The sequence below is a fragment of the Plectrocnemia conspersa genome, unplaced genomic scaffold (assembly GCF_051122295.1).
Source record: "Plectrocnemia conspersa isolate PC_06_02 unplaced genomic scaffold, ASM5112229v1 ptg000012l, whole genome shotgun sequence".
NCBI classification, from domain to species: Eukaryota; Metazoa; Arthropoda; class Insecta; order Trichoptera; family Polycentropodidae; genus Plectrocnemia; species Plectrocnemia conspersa.
In genome coordinates this window covers 27,095,411-27,118,036 of record NW_028277176.1, presented here as the reverse complement: position 1 = coordinate 27,118,036, position 22,626 = coordinate 27,095,411, and the positions used below count along the sequence as shown (strand labels likewise).

Sequence of the window (22,626 nt, the reverse complement as noted above, 5' to 3'; positions counted from 1 at the left end):
GTTGTACAATATTTTTTATGCCACACATGTAAAATATAGCTTGATAAAGAATTATGTTTTGTTAACACCCAGCTACAATAAAAAAATTTAATGTAATTCAAATTTTAAATAAATTCCGAGGCGCAGCCGCACATAAAAAAGCTTCTCATCTTTAAAGATCAACCATTTTGGAACAAGTGCATAAAGCCTCAAAGCTTGACTTGATCTATTTTTTGAATCAAAAAAAAATTGGGTTTTGAGGCCAAAAGGGTTTGACTTTGCAGTCCAAATAGAATTTGTACTAGTAGACTAATGCCTGCACTACACTCTCTGGAAGTTGAAGACAATCCAAGGTTTGCCAGGGACGGAAAATATAGTGGGTTACTTATGGGTTACTTATTACATTGTCGGCAAAAAGACCGAAGTCGGAGCTGCTCTTTTGAGCACGAGCGGTGAGATACTTCGCCTTATGATATGGTGTTTCGCAAACTGAGATAAAACGAGTAGCTCGGTTCAATTTCAGTATGCGCGTATGCGTCCTATGGTTAGCACGCACGTCGAGCACTGCATCGTGGTCAAGTTATAATACCATATGCTTATCGGGGACTTCAACAGACTCTTACTGACATCTTTGAATATTTTAGGGAACCAAAATGGATTAATTATATTTTTGATAGTATATCCTTCTAACAGATATCGTTAATATATTTTATTTCATATAAAATTAAATAATTAAAAAATAATTAGTGGTACCTGATTTTGTTAAAAAAATTGTTTCGAATATCTTAATGTATTTTCCTAGATCGGTTTATATAAATGTCACACCATAACGAATTCTTATTTAGAATCGATGGCGACAAATTCTAGGATAGTCACAGATGTGGTGTTCGTATTCTGAAGTATCATTTTTATGCCTAATGGCATTTTGCAAAAGCCGACAAAGATTTTGCGTAAATTGAATATTTACGACCGAAAAGCTTTCACTGATATTGTTTTGGTGAGTGCCCAAACAAACTTTTATAATTATCAGTAGCATAATTTTATTAATATGACAATTTAAAAATTGCAATTATTTGGCACATTTTTCGATCGCGCGCAAATATGCCAGCTATACGTGACAGAAGCCGCCGTCCGGACGGCATATGAAATTTGCGACAGTGTGGTCGTTTACTCATAGTCATAGATCTCGGCCGACTTCAGTTGTAACTTCAGTTCGGACAGCTTCCAGAGAGTGTAGTACAAGCATAAGACTGCTTAAGAAGCTGAGATTGTCGTCGTGACGACAATCGTCCTTTGGACAATCTGCTGATAACACATGTAGAGTTCTCAATTATTCCCAGTTTTAAACTATTCGAATATTGAATAAAAAATTCATTAAGTATATATATTACTAATTTTTCTCGGTTTTTACCGGTATTAATTAATTTAGATAATTAGTACAAAAAAGCAATAATTATTGTTTAATAATATTTATTTCCATAATCATTAAGCTTTTTGAATTTTATAAAATATACATAACTCAACGCTGTGCGAATTATTGATCAGTGAGGGCGTCAAAAGGAAAATGCTTAATTTAAAATGAACTTATTAAGAATGCCGCTTTTACTGCTTTATATTTATACGATTTGCAACTGTTTGTGTTTGTCGGTCAACTATTATCAAATAGATATAAAAAAACGAAACAAAATAAAGGCGCATTATTCAAATAATTGAATATTTTCATAGTTAATTGAGAGCCCTACAGTCTCGGGTCAACGCAGGTCGTCTTTCAGTTTACCTCGAATGTCATTTAATCGTCTGATCGTCTGCCGATTTCACAAAATATCACATATTTTATACTTTGGATTCGAGACAGCTCTGGCGAATCACAGATGAGGATGTTGGTGGATCAATTGCATCGCTTGATGATCCGAATAACGAAATACTTGTAAATTTTAAAGTGAAACTGCAAAGTGAAACTTTCGAAGATCGTTTATACAAGGGGTAGATGACAACAACGGTTTACGCAGATAAACGCATTGGCTATCGCGCATCCTTTACGCACAAAAAATAGATTTTACGATGCTGACGAGTGGTTAATGACAACGAATGCACTAACATGCAATATTTCAATTACTACACAATTGAGTCAAAACTAGTTTGTTATTTATTTTTCATAATATCTGAAATGGTAGTTTGAATGATCCATGAAGCTGGGTGGAGCGCTCCCACAAATTATTTTACATAATTTATTAGATGTTCGTAAAAAAGTTTTTATCAATGGATTATGGTACAAAGAAGACAAAACGCAGGGTTCATAAATATATATTATCGCTAAGCACGAAATTTAGAATCATGCACGAATTAAGTATCGACCAGTATTAGAAAAGTTATTTGCAGTCGGACGGAGTATTAAAATACGCTTTTTACCATCTGCTTTTTATTGGCTCAGCCATTAGAAGCAGCACAAACTTAGTAATTGATTAATGCATAAATAATAAAATAAATTAGTTCACACCGTATTTGCATTACTCTAATCTGCCATTGATCACTTAGAATTAAACGGCATATCTCAATATCCACAGCCATAACTAAGCTTGGTTCAAAAATCACCATTAAATCGCCATGCAATTTAGATTAGTGCGCAATTTTCGCCAGGAAGGGATTACCTCACGCATCCTCGTCAGGATTGTCTCCTTCAGGCGGATGTCGTTAATCACGATAGCATTGATCCGACAGCCAGCCCGCCCCCTGCCACCCAATCACTTCTAAGTAATTGACACAATTTATTCCTTTTCTTCTCAGCCGACGAGCATTTTTTCGTCCTTTGTCGCGGGTGAGAAATGAACGGCATGCCGAAGCTCATATTTCAAAAAGAGAGCTGCCGGCGATTAGGTAAACAAGCGCGCGATTTAGATCGTCTCCTTCCGAGAAGAACGACTCAACTTCCGATTTGATCGTCTTTGATTTATTCCGAGTAAAAGAAATATCATCAATTCAGCGGTGAGTTATTTGCGTTCGAAATATGCACCAATTTGTATTGTATCTTAATTAACCAGTGGTCTTTAATTTAAACTTGAACCACATTATATATTTAAAATAGTGATGTGGTATATCTATAACGCACTTATTTATAAATGTATTCCATAAAGACATACATATATTTATTCCAAAATTAATAATTTATTATTATGTTATTCACTAAAAACCTGTTAATAATCAATGAATACCTACTGAACTATGTTATAAAAACATTATTATTAATCTCATTGTTACGACAAAATCATGCTTAACTTACGCGAATCGTACAATTGTGGTTTCGAAAAAACGCAATTTATAAAAACATGCAATAAGTAAACAGCTGCGCTAAGCCTATTGAAGACTATGATTCTACTGCCCCTCTATAAGATAAGCTTTGCAGAAAATATGCTATTGTTTTTAAAAAAAATAATGAAATGTCAAGTGAATTCTGATATTTTAAACAGAAACATAGCTACGGGTGTAAATAGTAGCAAAATAATGCTGTGACTGCATTGACTTTGAAACATGGTTATAACTTCTAAGCTAGTATGAGTTTTAAAAATAACATTGAAGTACATCATTTCTCATTAACTTGATTTTTTAAATTTCTGCTAGTTTAATATTTTTATAATATAGTTACATTAATTTATTAAAATGTTCGTAGCAATTAAATTATAAAGATACACCAGAACATTTCTTTTGAATTTCCACTATTTGCAAACATATATCTAAAACATTTTTTCAGCTCTAATATGCGTAACAAAAATACTTTAAACCCAACAAAAATATTGTATTCGAATATATACTAGATATTATTTTTCCACAAAAATTAAACTATTTTACTTTAAAATGCTATTTTTTACACAATGTGTCATAATGACCGTTATACAAACAATAATAAACATTTATTGTGCACACTCAAAATAAATGAGCACCATCCCACATAAAAGTTTCTAGCTCCTCATAACTATCGCGGAAAACATCCTTGTGTTTGGCAAGCTCATTGAGAAGCTAGATGATTAGTGCAAAAGGAGCGTTTTCAAGCGCTGACGTCCTTACCACAAAGGAGAAGGGACGCGATCGCGACTATCTTTATAAAGTGCTTCATTGAATAGACGCTATATATCAGGGGTATCCAGACTTTTTCCAGAAAGAACCCTAGTTACGTACTTAAAAATATTGATAGCCGCACATAAAGTAATAACATCATTAAGTACAATGATCCAACATAATATGACAATAAATGACATGCTGAATTTATTGACGCATTAATGAATTTCCCGGCGCTAGATTTTATTAAATTATTATGCTGTTTTATAAGGTTATAACACATATTCTTGCCATTTTTGTATTTTCAAATAGACTATTAAGTTTAATGCAAATTCATCATTATGAATAAAGAACAAGTGCGTATAGTGAGATACTTTCACTTTCGCTCGCTCGCGTGTTAAGCAACAAGAGTGAGAGAGAGATAAGAGCGTGCGGAACGCATGTAACGCACATCCTTATCTCTCACTCTCGTCACTTAGCACGCGAGCGAGCGAATGGGAAAGTATCTCACGGTACGCGTCTGATAAAGACGATGCTAAATACTAAATGATTTTTACTTTTATCTTTATTTTTTTCATTATGCTATTTTTAATATTCTTTTATGCATTTTTACGTAAAATATAGTTAAAATATATGAACTTTTATCATAATATAATACCGGTATTGCATTTATAAATACTAGATTACCGGTACAGAAATTTTTTATACATAAATTCTCAATTTTGAAGAAAAATATTTTATTGATTTTAATTATTAAGTAGAAAGCAACTATCCCATAAAAATAATGTGACAGACAACACGGATAAAAAAATCGAAACTCTTTTATAATTTAGTGGGCGACTAAACATACAATGGCAACACAGGCTTTCATGAAACATTAGCGCTAATTACCCTAGCTAAAAATATTCACCCGCATTAATTACTTTATGTATGATTAGAAAAAGTCTGTAACATTCGGTAAGCGACTACAGTGGTTTTGCTCATAAAGAATCACACAGAAGCACTCTTATATCTAACCTTTTTATTTTGTTCATTTCAGATGACTCCAAGGAAATGTATCAAAGACACTCAACTCAGGATTGACCACGATAAATCAGAGACCAGAGAGATTCATTTCGACAGCGTCGCTCAATACTAACACCTTCATTTAATCTGTATATCTATATAATTTGTACTTGTGCAATGTAACTGTATAACAAACAGATATTCCGATATCTGACTAGCTTAATAAGTCACACCAAACAACAAAAACTACAAAAATTTTAAAAACAGCGAGAATTTATTAATTATATTTATACGAAAAGTCTAACCTGCATTTTTATTTATACTACAAAGCCCAAACTGTTTTATTTAAATATTTACTACATTTTAAGTGTATTTAAATTTACATTAATATGTTACATTATATATGTACATATGTATATTCTATGAAATCAATGGAGAGTTAAACGATCGTTCAATTTGCTTTTCGATTATACATATCATTAATTTTATGTCGTACATAAAGTGACGAAGCTTTCGTTGACATTTATAATCAAACTAAAACGTTTTTTATATAAAAAAAAGCGATTAAGAAACACCGCGTGTCATCATCACGCAAAACGACATTTAGTAACGCGCGCGCATGTTTTTTGACAAAGAAAACGTTTATCTATCAAATAAATATATTTATAATAATTTTTACCTGTAGCAAAAGGCGTTCATCGGCCCACAGCACAGCCTTGTTCCAGTCTATGGTAGAAGAGAACGGTAGAGTCCAAGAGTTTGATAGCAACACTGGTACACATCCAGCTTGCAGGACTTCTAGAAATCGAAATGATCCTAGGCGTCGACCCCTGGGCACCAGGCAAAAGGTCGAGTTTTGCAAGAGCACTTCGTATTCGTATCTGAAATGAAAAGAAAAACATTTTAAAACGACGTTTTAAGTCAAAACGTGGCGGTATCGCGAGATTAAGACTAGCTACTAATGGCGTGGCTCGCATTTCCTTTGCTCGTAACGATAACAGACCGCTAACGAGGTTCTATTTTGATTAAATTTTCCGAACGAATTCGGGGGATAATCTGAAACGATTCCAATGCATTAATATTAGGCGAGTCAATATTATATAACGAGCAATTTATCAGATAATATAAAAAGCCTTGCGTTGTATAATATTAGCATTGTTTTAACTATCATTTGTAATTATCTGACAGTCGACCAGCGCCTTTAAAACATATTTTATAAAAGGAATAACTTCAGAGGTGAAGTTAGACCCTAATGCGATTACTCGTTTCATATTCATCCAAGTTCCTCGAGAGCATTATAAAATATGTAATACTAGATATCTCATCACGAATCCCTGGAAATCACTCAACGTACTCGTATATTAGTTATTTTTAACTATTAGAATACCGAATAGTAAAAGATACAGTTTAAATAATAAATACAGGTTCATACACACATAATTATATGTTATGTTATAAACAATAAAATGTAATAATTTATTTTTTAAATATTAAGTGTTTTAAGCTCTTAATCAATACGAAGTTTAAAACTAATTATACTTGCTAACCAAATATTACTTACAAAAATAACAAAATATTCCAAAATCAAAACCAACCATTGATCAAGTCCACAGTTTCACAATATTAGCTTGGAAATATGAGTAATTTCTGGAATTACGTCAATCACAGAGTGTTTTTTTCTTTAATATTTTTTTTGTCTTCTATTAGGGATTATAAATAGCACAAAAATAAAATGATAAATTTTGTAAAACAAAAAAGAGCACAATTGAGTTATATATAATGCAGCGATATATCTAAGAAAAAACAACTATCTGCATTGTTTGAATACATAAAGACTTTGATCTGAAAACACCAAAGATCATTGATTTTACAAAGCCAAAATGTAAAAAAAAAACTATAATATTTTCCAAATATAAAATTGTTGGTATCTAAAAAAACGACACTTTGATTTCAACAAAACAATAAAAAAAAATTAGGGGAAAATATTAGGCAACAAATAAAATGGTTGGTTAATTTTTTTTTTGTTGAATATATTTTAAGTTTCTATTTCATAAACCGTCAGTAAAGCTTCAATTGCCGCTATTAATGTCAAAGCGTCAATATCGAAAATAATTAAATTTTTATTACATACTGACAGCACAATATATAATAATAAAGCAATTTGATAATAGTATTTATTATAGTTTTGAACCCAAACTTTAGCATGAAATAATTGTCTGTATATTTGATCATTTTAACAAAGCCAAATTGTTAAAAATGATATTTGCCAAAAATAAATTTTATGAGTAAGTATTAGGCAACAAATAAAATAGTTTTTTTTTTAATTAATGTTCAGTTTATATTTTATAAACAGTCGATAAAGATTATTAGCGGCTATTATGTCATCATGACAACATCAAAAATAATTTTATTTTTATCATATACTGACATATGTATGTACATAAATTAAGTTTATAATACTCTAATGCAGCAGTCGCCAACATTTTGGTCCTGACGGACCACTACTCATAATGATGAATCAAGCAGACCTCAACCATTTTTTCATAAAAGTAACATTTTAAATATGAAATACGATTTGTTTTTTTTCCGTAGGGAACACTTAGTGCTCGCCCACTTATTGCTGCCGCGACCAGTTACGACGATCTGGGGATGTAGTTTTTTATTACTACACAGTTTAATGAGGTGAAAATTCAAAATATAATAAAACATTTTAATAAAAAAAATCACCGGTTGGCAACCGCTGCTCTCGTGTGTATATTTTTATAAAAATTATTATATTTTATAGCTCATATTATTGTAATATAAATACAAAAATTCAATGAAAATATAACTAACCATTTAATTTATAAGCAAAATACTCAATACACCAATCAACCAACCAGCAATGAAAACTTTCAATATAATATGAATTGTTAAATAAATTACTGACCATTTAATATATTTCAACTATTGTTGATTTAGTAAATATTGTCATATTTTTAAAAATGAATCAAGTGATATTTTTTTTGTAGCAGAAATATTGCATAAAAAATAATAAATCAAACTTTTTACACTAATATATTATGCAAAGAACAAAAATACCAACTCTAATCTAGATAATAATTTCTCAGTAAAACCATTAAAGCCATGTAAAGTCAGACACAAACCCGATAAAAAATTTGTTCGTTTTCTAAGCTTCATATTTTAACCATCAGAGTAATTTCAGAGAATTCAATGCTGCAGCATCAATCCGATAATAAAATTTCCACGTATTCTTATACTTGTGTATAGATTTATAACCGCAGTTATTATATGGGTACGGCTCATTATTGCTTGTTCGTATATCACCAAATACTATCATACACATTACAAAAGGTGAAAAGCTCTGCACTGAACGAACCAAGGGCGAAATTAAACGCACCCACATTTATCGGAATGGGGTGAGAAAAATCCACCCGCCCCGGCGGTTTCCGCTCCCCACCAACTTCCTGGCGAGAGTAATTTAGACGCGAAAGTTACAAAGCTGCCCGGGCGAAGATACACGTAGATTACACGGAGAGTTTCTTAACGGAAGAGTCACTCTCTAGCCCCAAGGCACATCTTCGAGAGGTGGGCGTAATTGACCGCGAGGTTGGGTGGGCGGCGAGAATGGACACAAAAAGCAAGGAGAGAAGATGAAAAGACGAGAATTGCAAAAAAGGACGAATTCGACAGGCGGCTGATTATTCCGGAATGTACTTGTGCACACGCTCATTAGTTGGTATCACATTATTTGCAGTACCAAGCCACATGAACTCGGATTGGTGACCCAGCGAGACCTCTAATTAATTGATACGAATAAGTATTTCCTATCTTCCAAATAAATTGTAGGATTCTGAACCATCAGTATTCGGTTGGTTTATCGATCGCAATCACAAAAAATAGACTCCACACAAATTAAAGCGAAACTAATCGAATTAATCTGTGTTGCAGATACTAATGGGAGAAGTGCGACAATATAAAATATAGCTATTCAATTTCGACAGCCGAAGACTTAATCCAACGTTCATTTGGAGTAAAACAATACGTTAAAGCGGCTGGCGCGCTTTAACCGCTACATCAGGGTGTTGTTTCGCAAATTGCTACCCATAAATATGCTTTAGTGCTCCTCGGCACGCAAATCGGTCGTCCGAGTCTTCCAGCAGCTGCTTTATGCTTCTACGTACTACGTCCCGTAATTATTCTGCCCGGATGCGATCGGTGTCTTTTACGGTTTTACGATTATTGTATTGTGCATGCGGTGTTGAATGTTGTCGAGCACGAGAGTTGATTATATTTCTTGATCGTATACTTTTATATGTCTAGAATTCATTAAAGGAATTCTAATATAATATTATTTTATTTTTAATACAATATAGAGATTCAATGAAAGCTTATGTAAAACATAAAGCACAATAAAAGTATCGTAATTTATCATTAAAATTAATTTTCAACTTGATTGTTACGTTCATAATAAAAATCTAGAGATCTATTCAAAGAATCTTTTGCGTTGCAACTGTTCTAGTTGGGTTATTACTTGAATGTAGTGTTTCTTTTCAAGAATTTCGCGTTTTTTTGAGAATTTTCATTGAGCCTTTTTGTGTTGAAAATTAAATTTGTACGAATATTTTTTAATGTTTTACAACCGCTGCATATTTGGAGACGGATCTGTTCCAGATGTTTAAATATATATGCTCTATTAAAAACTTTTAATAGAGATCAGAAGTATTCGAATTGCAAAAAAATTGTATACAATTTTCTTAACTACTTTAATTGGCCGTATCTTTGCTTTGGTAATCTAATGCTTGCACTACACTCTCTGGAAGATGTTCGAGCCGAAGTTCAACTGAACTTCGAGTAGCAGCCACACTGCCACAAATTTCATATGCCGTCCGGACGGCGGGCGTGAATAACGTCCGCACGCCGGCTGCTGTCATGTACAGCCGGCATATTTGCGCGCGATCGAAAAATGTGCCAAATAATCGCAATTTTTAATTGTCATATTATTAAGATTACGCTACTGATAATTATAAAAGTTTATGTGGGCACTCACCAATACAATATCAGTGAAAACTTTTCTGTCGTAAATATTCAATTTACGCAAAATCTTAGTCGGCTTTTGCAAAATGCCATAAGGCATAAAAATGATACTTCAGAATACGAACACCACATCTGTGACTATCCTAGAATATGTCGCCATCGATTCTAAATAAGAATTCGTTATGGTGTGACATTTATAAAAACCGATCTAGGAAAATACATAAGGATATTCGAAACGATTTTTTTTAACAAAATCAAGTACCACTAATTATTAAATTTTATATGAAAAATATATAATAACGATATATATTAGAAGAATATACAATCAAAAATACAAGTAATCCCTTTTGGTGCCCTTAAATATTCAAAGATGTCAGTGAGTCTGTTGAAGTCCCCGATAAGCATCTGGTATTATAACTTGACCACGTGACTACGATGCAGCGCTCGACATGCGTGTTAACCATAGGACGCTTACGCGCATACTGAAATTGAACCGAGTTACTTGTTCTATCTCAGTTTGCCAAAAACAATATCATTATCTCTCTCACTCTCGTCACTGAACATGCGAGAGAGCGAAAGCGGAAGTATCTAACCGCTCGCGCTCGAAAGAGCAGCTCCGACTTCGAATATTTTGAAGGAGCCACCTGAAACAACTAAGTTATTTTTAGATAAACATTTATTTTACAACTAATTGTAATACGCGTTTTATTATTTCAAATACATTAATATATTTTTTTATATTGCATTATTTATAATTTCGCAAAGAAACTTAAAGCACTATAAAATAGTTTTTATATAGGTATCACTTTCAATTCCTAACTAATGTTTTTAATGACCTTTATTTAAGCGTTTTCATTAAAGCTTGATTATATTGAAACCCAGTCTTTGTAATGGTTAAAATAATGTTTTTATTTTGTTTATCGCTTTAAGTTGTTTGTTTGTTTGGGGTCGTTATCCTTCTAAAAATTAAAAATATAAGGGACCAACAAAACGAGGCCTATGTATTTTTGCGTGATTTATAATAAATTGTAAATATCGTTTCGATTATGACCAAATACTTAACTCTAGATGCCAAAAACAACAGCAAACTTAAACAGATCTTGAATTGAGTTAAACTGTTGGTTGTAAATAATTTTCTTTTAATTGTTTTCCGTTCGTTCTTTAGACAAACTTTTTGTGGTACAAATTAACAATATTTTATACATAAAGATTAATCTTTATATATTTTTCGTGTAAGACGAAAATCATTAGACAATTTAAAAAATCCTAAATATTCGGTTACATCATAATCATCTCTAATTTTGTCATCAAAAGAACCAGTTTAATCAACTTTATCGATTAACAGTTGCTCTGTCTGTTTTTATTTTATTTTTTTAATTTTCCATTGACTTAATACTATAAGCCTTCTTTATATGAAATAATGACTTTTTAATTTTCTACATAAATAATAACAGACGTAGATACATTTTTTAATGAATGTCAAAACATATTATTTTGATATAACTGTAGCTACAAATGAATAACAATAAGCTCTTTAAACGTTATTAAGATGACAAAGACACGAACGCAAATAAAAAATATTCATAATGCTGGGGTTCTATAATTCTATAAAATGTATTTTCTCGTAAATTTCAAACACGTTCGGTAACTAGCAAAAAAAACGAAAGGATACTACTCCTATGTTTTTAAAAGTTTAACAATAAGATAAATAAGTTGGTAATATAAACTAAGGATGTTGTGGTGTCATTATTCGAATTAGGCTACCGAATTAAGTAGCCCTTTTCTTTTGCACAGTGGCATATGTATTGGTAGTGCTTCTTTTAATATAAATATTTAAGTATCGAAACTCTGTTTATTTATCAAACGCGTTGAAAAATTAGATTATTATTTTTTAAACTGGTAAAACAATTATATTAAAAATAGTAAAATAAATGTTTAACAGATATTTTTAAGGAAGCAAAAATATTTATGAATCTGACTCATATAAAAAGTAAAATTGACATGTACATCTGAATTTATCTATAACACTCATAATTAAAATCCGGATAATAGTGATAATAGCAATAATACATATTAGGCTCAAACTATAAAGTTTAATGTATTCAAAAATACCCGTATATTGATAATATTGATAAGAACTTCACTCAAACTAGCGGATTTTTTTAAATAAAAATGATATTATAACTGCGTGATTTTCAAATTTATTACAGCAAATTTTATTGATATGTAAAATTTCAAGAAAAAATATATAATTTATATTAGTATATTTTTTACTGAATTCTCGAAAAAGATGAAATGTTTATTTTCAAGAACTGAAAAATGTGAATAAATCAGAAACACACTTGAAAGTTGTCTATATTAGTTTCAATATTTTATTTAAGGGTGCATTAAACTATTCTGACCTTTATAGTTTTTTTTTAAATTGTTAAACGTTGAGTTACGTGGCCAAATATATTACATTTCCTTAGTTAAAATGGAAGCTCGTCAGTCAAGATCGCAAAAATGATCACTGCGCTGGAAAATTAGTCTCAAAGTGAAATGTCATGCTGCATAATCGAACGATTTTTGGCTGTCAATTTAGCTTTTCGGTTAAGAGAATATCACTTCATTTATATTTATTTGTTGCGAAACGGTCGCGAATATAATAAATCACCGGATCCAAAAGATTACCGTTGCAATGCAATACGATCTTGGACGATGCCCATCAAGCGAATGTCGCTTTCTAAAGGCCGTTCTAAGGAGTGACTGCAGCGGTTGGCTGGATGATCGCTGCATAATTGTAATTGGACAGCAAGCTTTGCAGCTTTGGATAGTTAAGCCTGGACTCCGGTGAGGAAAAGACAGTCACAAGCGACTAGCAGACTCCCGCGGCCCGCGGACAACATACAATCATGGACGCACATATCCCACCACCGCTCGGAGAATATACTGTCGCGGTCACACTAATCAGACCGCTGAGGATCGTCCACTGATACCATCCCTCTGCCAGCTTCTCCACCACCGCTCGGAGAAAACATCTCATAAAACTAACCAGATTCTACCAAGCATCTCACTGGCTACGAAGTCACACTCTTAGGGTTCGCAAAGCTTAAAGAGTTATTCATGAAAAAATATCAAAATATCACGTTGCGCAGATTTATATAATAATACAATAAAACAGAAAAATCCCTATTTAAACATACCCCAAATTAAAAATTGAATGCGGGTGAAAGTATGTGTTAAAAATAGTTAATTTACTGTCACGCTGTGTACATTTGTCAAATGTTGTATTTCGCGTACGAGTGTAGATATATGTTCGCGGAATTAAGGTGTAGGAAATGACTCGTGACAAAACTTAAGACATTTTTTAAGAAAGCAACTCATTGAAGTACGATAAGGCGAGTTTTGTAACAATAAGTTTTTTGAAACAAATTTGTTGAAAGTTTTTCATGACGAAGGAAAAAATCAACAAATCAGCACGAAAAAGATTTTATTTTAAAACGATGGTCTTTTTTACACATAGTTATTTTTCTCTTCTAAAAGATCTTCACCATCGCTTTTGAAAATACCAATTTTTTGCTAAGGTTATAAGAAATATTGATATGATATTACCTTGCCTAAGCGAGATAGAACGCGGTTGAGGTATATTTTGTATAATTCGGCTATTTGTGGTTAATATTTTATGTGTTTGTAAAACCCTACGCAGGATGATGTCTACGAATGCTACGGGAATCTTTCAATGAAATGGGTCACAAATATCAGATAAAAATGCTACAATAAGTACTATTTCATATTATCGATTAATTTGAAAGGTTTAAAATAGTAAATTTAGACTTTTGATAGATGTTGTGGTAAAATATATATTTCAAATATTCTTTAATAAAATAGAAACCATGAAATATCAAAAGGCAAACAGGCAACAAATACAATAGAAACAATATAGAAATAAACTTGCTTTAAAAATACGTTTCATTGGAAGCTTATTAGAAAATCGTATTGTCTAGTTTGGTTCGGAACGGCACTCTAGCGCGGAAACTGCCAGCCGATCCCGATATTAAGCTCTGTTTCGAGTTGGGCGGAAAACTACCATCCGCCTCCGGGAAACTTTCAGAGCCGCATCCGTAACGCGAGAGCTTTCAAACTCTCGTAAAAATATCATCTATGATATATCCCGATATCCGACGACAATGCCCGTCGACGGATATTTGACATTGCGAAAAATATGTGCGAAAGGCGGTGATTTATCGCCATCGAAATTAGGCTTCTGCGAGAAGTTCTTCTTCCACTACTTCTTTTTTTAGTTACGTTCTTGTTTTCGAAAAGACCGGCGCTCGCAAAATAGTTTATTGCGCTGGAAAGTTTTATTTTCCCTCGCGGCCGCCGGATTTTCCTCCGTTTTATTTTACGAATTTTCATCCGTCGTCGGTTTTCCCTGTCCCGCGGGCCCGTTTTCCGCACAACCATTTAATTTCGTACAACATTCGAAGCGCCTAGAAAAAGTATAATTATGATATATATTTAGTAGGACGAAAATAATGACACCTATAAGCTATTTGGCAAACATGAAAGAGATTACGCGAATTCTGATTCGAAAGTTGAAACGTCACTAATCTTTTATTTTTCTACTAGATATTTACAAAAATTTGAAAGGTCTCTATGTAAAACATTTGATATATACAACCCTTACCTTTGATTTATTCAATTAATTTAAAACAAAATTTTGTTTATATATTTACTTCTCTACTTACTATACATAGATAATGATTTAAAGTCGTTATTTGTATTAAAATGTGGCGACCACACATATAGACACATTTAAAAAGGCGATTGTCTCATTGTTAATGACCGTGACCAAAAACGTTCATTCATTAACAATGAGACAAACATCATGGCACAAGAGGGATTTATTTTGACCACACAACACGGGTCATTAAGAGAATCATTTTTGTGACAAAACGGTATGGACGCAATCAATCACCACAATGCAAACCCTTTCCGAAAAATTCGAAAGTCTGGAGCCAAGCAAAAAAATACACAGAGGATGTTACTACATGATCCATTGCATAAACCACTGCCGTTACCGGTAATAAGGCCCTACGAGTCCAACCCAATGGGCGGCATCCAGCTTTTTAGGGCCAGGTGACGTTTTTTTTTGTTTTTTTGTTTTATTTATCACTTAAATATAAATTATTGACTGATATTACCATACTTATACTTGTACACTCAAATTTTTGAACTAGTCGCACAGACAATTGTGATAAAATATTTATATAAAATCTTCGAATGGTAGAATATTGAGAAACAACAGTTATTGATTAACTGTAATCGTAAATCAAATACTAAGTGTAACAATAAATTCTATGGTATAACATATTACTGTTAAAACAATATATTAGTTTTAAGCTATTTTTGAGTACAATTCACAAGTCTGAGTTTTAAATCTTTACAAATATTTTTTTGTCTGGTATATTAACATATTCAATATACAATCCTAATATGAAATGTACATTTTTACTGATTCTATATTTATATGTAAAATAAATGTACAAATACAAGTTAAAGTAATTTTGCTGTGACAACAATACTAACAAGAAAGAAAAATTACGATTCCGAGATAAGAGGCGACTCATCAATAAGCTCCAATCCGTTCCAATTGTGAAACTGCAATGCTACAAATGATGTGAATATCACATTCAACTAATAACTGAAACTGCAACATAATCTGAATTATTCAATTTTTCAGTATGAATTAAAAGCTTTATTGACGATTGTCTGCCTGAGCTTAGTATATACCAGTAGCGATTTTTCGTCCCATTTTTGCAACAAAGAACGACTAGAGCGATTGAAGTACTTTCGACACGGTCCGCGGGCTTGCTAATGACACGTGCGGCCAAAGCCGAAACTTGCAGTTTAGTAAGCCCGAACCCCGGCGTTAAGGGGTTGAAATGTTTGCACAAGTCCGTCGGCTGTCTGCCAAACTTATATACCCGAGGAAACCTTTATGCCCGACGGTGGAAAACTGACAGACCGGCGGCGGCTAACTATTCCGAAAACCGAAATGTAACCTTCGGGACCCGCGTCACTGCCACTCGGACACACAACATACGCTCACACGCATATATATGTACATCAGATTAATTAACAGAAGCTTTCAATGGCTGTCTTAAAAAGGAAAAGGAAAAATCTTATACGGCTGCAATCAAAGTTAAACAAATATTTAGTCAAGAAAATATATAGAGGTAAACCACATGGTACGTATATAATACTAATAATAATTAAATTTGATTTGATTAAAATACATTACCAGTTTCAGTATGTAATAAGTCACGTTTATTGATTTTTATAAAACAGGACAGCAATAAAAATACATCAGGAAACTAAGGATTATTTGATCAAAATACACAATATTTATATAGGTGAATTTTAAACATAAAAACTATCCCACTTTCAAAGGAACCTAGACCACCGATTGACACATTCGCCGGAACATACATTAGGCGCTTATTGGAAACTAGGTTGAAAAGCTTAAATTCTAATTGAAAACGTGACTCGCGCTCCCGGGAAATGAACGGGAAGCTACGTAGAAGACATACACACACCAAGCGAGTGTCTACTTACCAAACTTGGTGTATAATTTAAGAGCGACGATCGGACCGCGGATACGGAATCCTGCCGGCTCTCGGACGTGCTCCGGCAAGAAACGGGCGCCGACGCAAAGAAAAGGCAATTAAAACTTTCGGCCAAACACCATATGCATACGATGATGTGTACACACACAACATCTCGTATTGAATATCATATACTGCGTACGCGACCTGCGCGGCAGACGTCCGGGGCGTAATTAAACCGGAAATAATTAACGAAACTCGAAAACGGTTCGACGGGATCGCGAAACTCGATTACTGCTACGCAAAATTTGATAAGTGGAAAAGCGGTTCGAGTGGCGATTGTTTGTGTGATTTTTGCGGGAAAATGTTGCGAAGAATGAGAGTTCAAGTGTTGTAATTGAATAGAAATAATTTGAGAACGTTGCTATTATTTTAGAGCTGAAATAATGAAGATAGCGTTGCGCTGAGAATTCGAGAACTCATTATTTCGATTTAATTTAATTAGGATGATTATTTAAGTTGAAAGAATACTTAAAATACACACACAGAAAAATATAGTAAAATCAGCCGATTTATTATATTATCTAATTAAAATCCATTGCTCAGTTGCCATGTGATCAGTTATTACACCCATACCTCGCTATACGGCCGCTCTTTATACGGCCTTTCGCTATAACGGCCCTCTTCAATTAAGGCACGATTTCGATTTACGGCCTAAAATGTTTCGCTATAACGGCAAAAAAACTTTTTTTCGATGTCGATTTTAAAAAAAATTAAAAATAGGTTTAATTTGCATAATTTTAAAATGTAAAGTGAAGCAGCTATCGCCGATGAGGCCGCATCTAAGGAATATCTCAAAAATTTTACAGGGAATTATTGAAAGAGGTGGTCATAAACCTGAACAAGTATTTAGCGTAGACGAAACAGGGCTTTATTGGAAGAGAATGCCTGATTGCACGTACATTTCAAAAACCGAAAAATCTGCGCCTGGTTATAAGGTGTCTAAAGAACGATTAACTTTGCTACTTGGTGTAAATACCGCGGGTGATTTTAAGCTAAAACCACTTTTAATATATTTGTCCGAAAAATTTTTCCTTTAGGACTAAATAAAAATCAATTACCCGTCATATGGGGATCCAACAAGAAAGCTTGGATGACTAAAGCTACTTTAGAGGATTGGTTCAAAAATCACTTTTGCACAGAAGTGAAAAAAGAGAGACAATAACTACAACAAGGCTTTGCTAATTTTGGATAATGCACCAGGGCATCCTATTAATTTATCCGAACTATCTGAAGATGTCATGATTGAGTACCTTCCGAAAAATACAACAGCTCTGATCCAATCAATGGATCAGGGTGCAATAGCCACTTTTAAGGCATATTACCTACGCCAAACTTTCCGACGACTTATAAGGGAAACCGATGGTAAATCTTCAATTAAAACATTTTGGAAAAACTATAACATCAAGGACGCTGTTGACAGCATCAGTGAATCATGAAAGGAATTAAAATTAACAACAATGTTAGAAAAAAATATGGCCAGAATGTGTAAAAAGTACTGATGCAGAAGCTAATTGCCTTCCTGAAATTAGGCAAAACATTTTGGATCTAGCACATGATATCGACTTTGAAGGTTTGAACGAACGTGATGTGCTTGGTCTACTTGAAGCTGATAGGGAACCCCTTTCATATAAGGAACTCATTCAGTTGCAAGCAGAACCGGCATTTGATGAAGAGACAGGGCCTGTTGTATCCAAACAGCTAACATCGAAAAAATTGTCAAAAGGTTTTTCCTATTTCAAACAAGGAATAAACATCTTCCTTGAAAACGTTCCTGACGTTGAACGTAGCGCTAAAGTTTCTCGAGGAATTAACTCAGCCATTAGCTGTTATAAATCACTGAAGAACGAAGGAGACAAAAAGGCAAGACAAACAACGTTGGACAATTTTTTTAAGCCAGGCCCATCCTTACCAGCGAAAAATGAGAACGACAGTGATCTGCCGGTTACCATATCTTCATCGTCTTCAGATTAAAGCCATTTTTAAAAAATTATGTATGTATTCATACACATATTTTATGTAACATGAAGTTGTTTCATTTTTGTTTATGGATTATTGTTGGTTTTTGGAGTCTGTTATTATTTTATGTACAAATGTATGTACTTGTTATGTATGTATTTTTTATTTAAATGAAATAAAAAGATAAAATGCATTTTAAATGATAAACCATGTTACATATTTAACAAATTTGGAACCGATCCCATTGAATTTGTATGAATTTGTATTTGAATAATTGATTCGTTATACGGCTTTTCGCTTAGCGGCCAAGTTTCGTAGAACGTATCTAGGCCGTAAAGCGAGGTATGGGTGTATTAAATCCTGTACTCCACTAGCGAATTTTGTTTTAAAAAATAGTTGTAGGGCGACACAAATGTTCCAAACATACAAGTTTGGGTTTAAACAGCAAACGAACGTTTCGCAACCGTCTATAATTTAAAAACCAAGCGTTAATTATAATTATCGATCATCATATATTAAATTCTGATTATTTTTTTAACTGATCTCACGGATGATTGATTAAAATCAAGTCTAGAATATTAAATATTGATTATTTTTAATAATAAGCCAATTCAGATCATATGCAATAAAAATACACATTTTTTAATATACAGGTGTCTGTGTAACTATTTTTGAAAGTATTCCATAAAAAATTACTCGGTTCCATTATTTAGCAACTAGATCAGAGAAGCATGCTGAATAGTACTAGGTGATTATACAAAGTACACAATGTCCTCAAGCATGTTTTTTATATGCCGATGTAATCTGTAATGATATTGAAATAGAACAACCAAAACGGTTACCACTCCTGTGCGATAAAACATATTGTTATTTATAATCAAATTTAAGTGGTGTTCTTATTCTTGAATATGTCATGGACTGACATATTTTATGCTAAATAGCGTATGACTACGCACAAAAATTATTAACAACAAATTAAAATAATTTTAAATCCTACATGAAATATTTTTTAATAAATACCTTAAGAACATCAGCGAAAAGTAAGAATTAAGAATTAATATGATAAATAAACAGAAGAAACATTAACGGCCCCAGATTAGAACAAGATTAGACAATTTATTTACACGACATTTATTGCCCATATTTTAATATATCACCGACGATTTAAAAATTTCATTCACTTTCGAAATAAAAATTCATCAAGAACTTCCACCATTTACTGCCAAGCTTAGACACACGATAGTTCATCCGAACTTGCACCAAGCAGAGCTGCACCAATCATTGACCAATATTTGAAAGAATGAAAAAGCTGCCGCTTCTCTCTTCACGTCAACTTCGGAGACGATTGGATTCTACAGATGCTGGCAATACTACAAGTGCATATTTATACATTTAGAGTAATTACATAAATCGTGCGTTACTAAAATTGGTGCACAATAATAATAATTCATTTTTAAATAGCCTTGCCTTCTACGTAAAAATATACGCGTGACCGCTGATTCAGAAAAAAACATTTCAGTGAGTCTAAGTATAACACATTTAAGTGATCCTAGAATACTTAATTAAATATTCAGAGAGAAAATATCTTTATGTTAGGAATCAATGTGTCATATACAATTTGAGGTGTATATGACACAATGATACAATGAAAAATACAAATTATCATTAAACAAAACGCACAAATTGTTTGATTTTAAGGATAAAACATCAGTGAATTTTTGGTATTATATTTTACTCTATGATCCAAAATTATAATATACAAATACACCTAATATTTATTATCGACTATATGACATTGTAATAAATATTTTTCGCAAAGTTACGACGGTAGCGTGATTGTGTAAAAACGTCTAATATGACTTAACACTTTTAACGCAAATGTATGCATATTATGCAAAGCGTATGTATTTTTCCATAAATACATAAAACATTACCATAAGTATTTATAATACACACTTTTAACGCAATCTCTCCGCCGAAACTTTCTCCATCGCTTAATTTACAAGTTGGTCGTAATTTATCTTCGCGATAATCTGAAACGACGTTCGGTTAAAACAGCCCGCGGTTAAAACCTCATCCCCTAAACCAACAAAAAAAAACTTTTACTCATTCAATTCGGTCCGTTGGATAGCACACGGCGAAACCTACGTGCGCCGAATGAAACTCGCCAATTTGATGAAAATTTTAAAACGCGAACCACTGTCGACACCGCCGGCAAACAGATAATTACCACCGAGCAACTCTGCGACCAGAATTAACTGCACATTGCCTCGAAGTTCGGTCTATCCGGAGTTTTCCGTAGAAAGAAACTGCGCTATTTATCGGAAAGTTAATGGGCTCTGCGAGTTTATAAAACGGCGTCTAGGGAGAGGACAGATAGACTCGCTAGATCGAACCGCTCGCCTTCTTTCTATCCTCTGAAAAAATAATAAATAATATTGGAACTGAAAAAAAAGGTAAGAAAACGCTCAGTATACATTTACGCGATTTTCGCCGAAAAGTTTCGAAGGTGATACGCTTTTCGTACAAATTTTAATTGCGCTCTTAATGTAAATCCCGAAACTCGTGAGCGAGCGTTTATTAGGCGTAAACTTAAGTTACAACGAAAAAAATAAAAACAAACTCGAAAATTTAGCGATAATTTAAAAAAAAAAAAAAACACTCATAAAGTAGACAAAGTTGTGAAATAATATACTAGTTTCAAAACATTTTTGTTCTTGTTTTTAATAACATTTATAATGGACCCTAGTTTTTATACACAATTTAAGCAGAATATAATATATGTACATATAAATAAACGACAGCAAAAAATATTATAATTTGAATAAATGTATATATAAGGACTGAAATAAGAAAATATCATAAAATAGTTATAAGCTGAAATTTTATAATGCTGCTTAAATTTTTATTTTATCTAATGTGGCGCCGAATAACACACAAATCAAGCATATTCATTTTAGAATTACATATTTGAACGCATGTTATTTATATCACTAAAAAATTATATTTACACCCACTAATTTTTTTTTTATATATATTACACCCCTGAGTTCTTATGCCTGAACTACACTCTCTGGAAGTTGGCCAAGGTTGGCCAAGGACAGAGAATATAGTGAGTTACTTCGGTCGTGTTCGGTTCTGCCCGCTCTAAAATCTCTCGGAAGTTGTCCGAGGTTACCGAGTACGGGAGGTAAAGTGGGGGTAATTCAGTCGACTTGGCCAGCTTCGAGCGCTCCCGAACATTGTCAGCAAAAGGACTGGAGTCAAAGGGACCGAAGTCGGAGCTGCTCTTTCGAGCGCGAGCGGTGAGATACTTCCCCTTTCGCTTTCGTGTTAAGTGACGAGAGTGAGAGAGATAATGATATGGTGTTTCGCAAACTGAGATAGAACGAGTAACTCGCTTCCATTTCAGTATGCGCGTAGGCGTCCTATGGTCAACACGCATGTCGAGCGCTGCATCGTAGTCACGTGGTCAAGTTATAATACTACATGCTTATCGGGGACTTTAACAGACTCTTACTGACATCTTTTAATATTTTAGGGCACCAAAAGTGTTTAATTATATTTTTGATAGTATATTCTTCTAATATATATCGTTATTATATGTTTTTCATATACAATTAAATAATTTAAAAAAATTGTTAAAAAAAATCAAATACCACTAATTATTTAAATGTCACACCATAACGAATTCTTATTTAGAATCGATGGCGACAAATTCTAGGATAGTCACACATGTGGTGTTCTAATTCTGAAGTATAATTTTTATGCCTTATGGCATTTTGCAAAAGCCGACAAAGATTTTGCGTAAATTGAATATTTACGACAGAAAAGTTTTCACTGCTATTGTATTGGTGAGTGCCCACACAAACTTTTATAATTATCAGTAGCGTAATTTAAATAATATGACAATTTAAAAATTGCGATTATTTGGCAAATTTTTCGATCG

General features: G+C 33.0%; 1 protein-coding gene across 1 annotated transcript in view; it reads right to left on the bottom strand.

Annotated features, from left to right (window-relative positions):
• ttv (exostosin glycosyltransferase 1 ttv) overlaps nucleotides 1-22,626 on the bottom strand; it is a 264,636-nt gene that overhangs the window by 74,055 nt on the left and 167,955 nt on the right. The window contains exon 2 of the mRNA XM_088199171.1: nucleotides 5,714-5,915. Coding sequence (XP_088055297.1) covers nucleotides 5,714-5,915 — 202 coding nt within the window. The remainder of the gene's footprint in view (nucleotides 1-5,713; nucleotides 5,916-22,626) is intronic.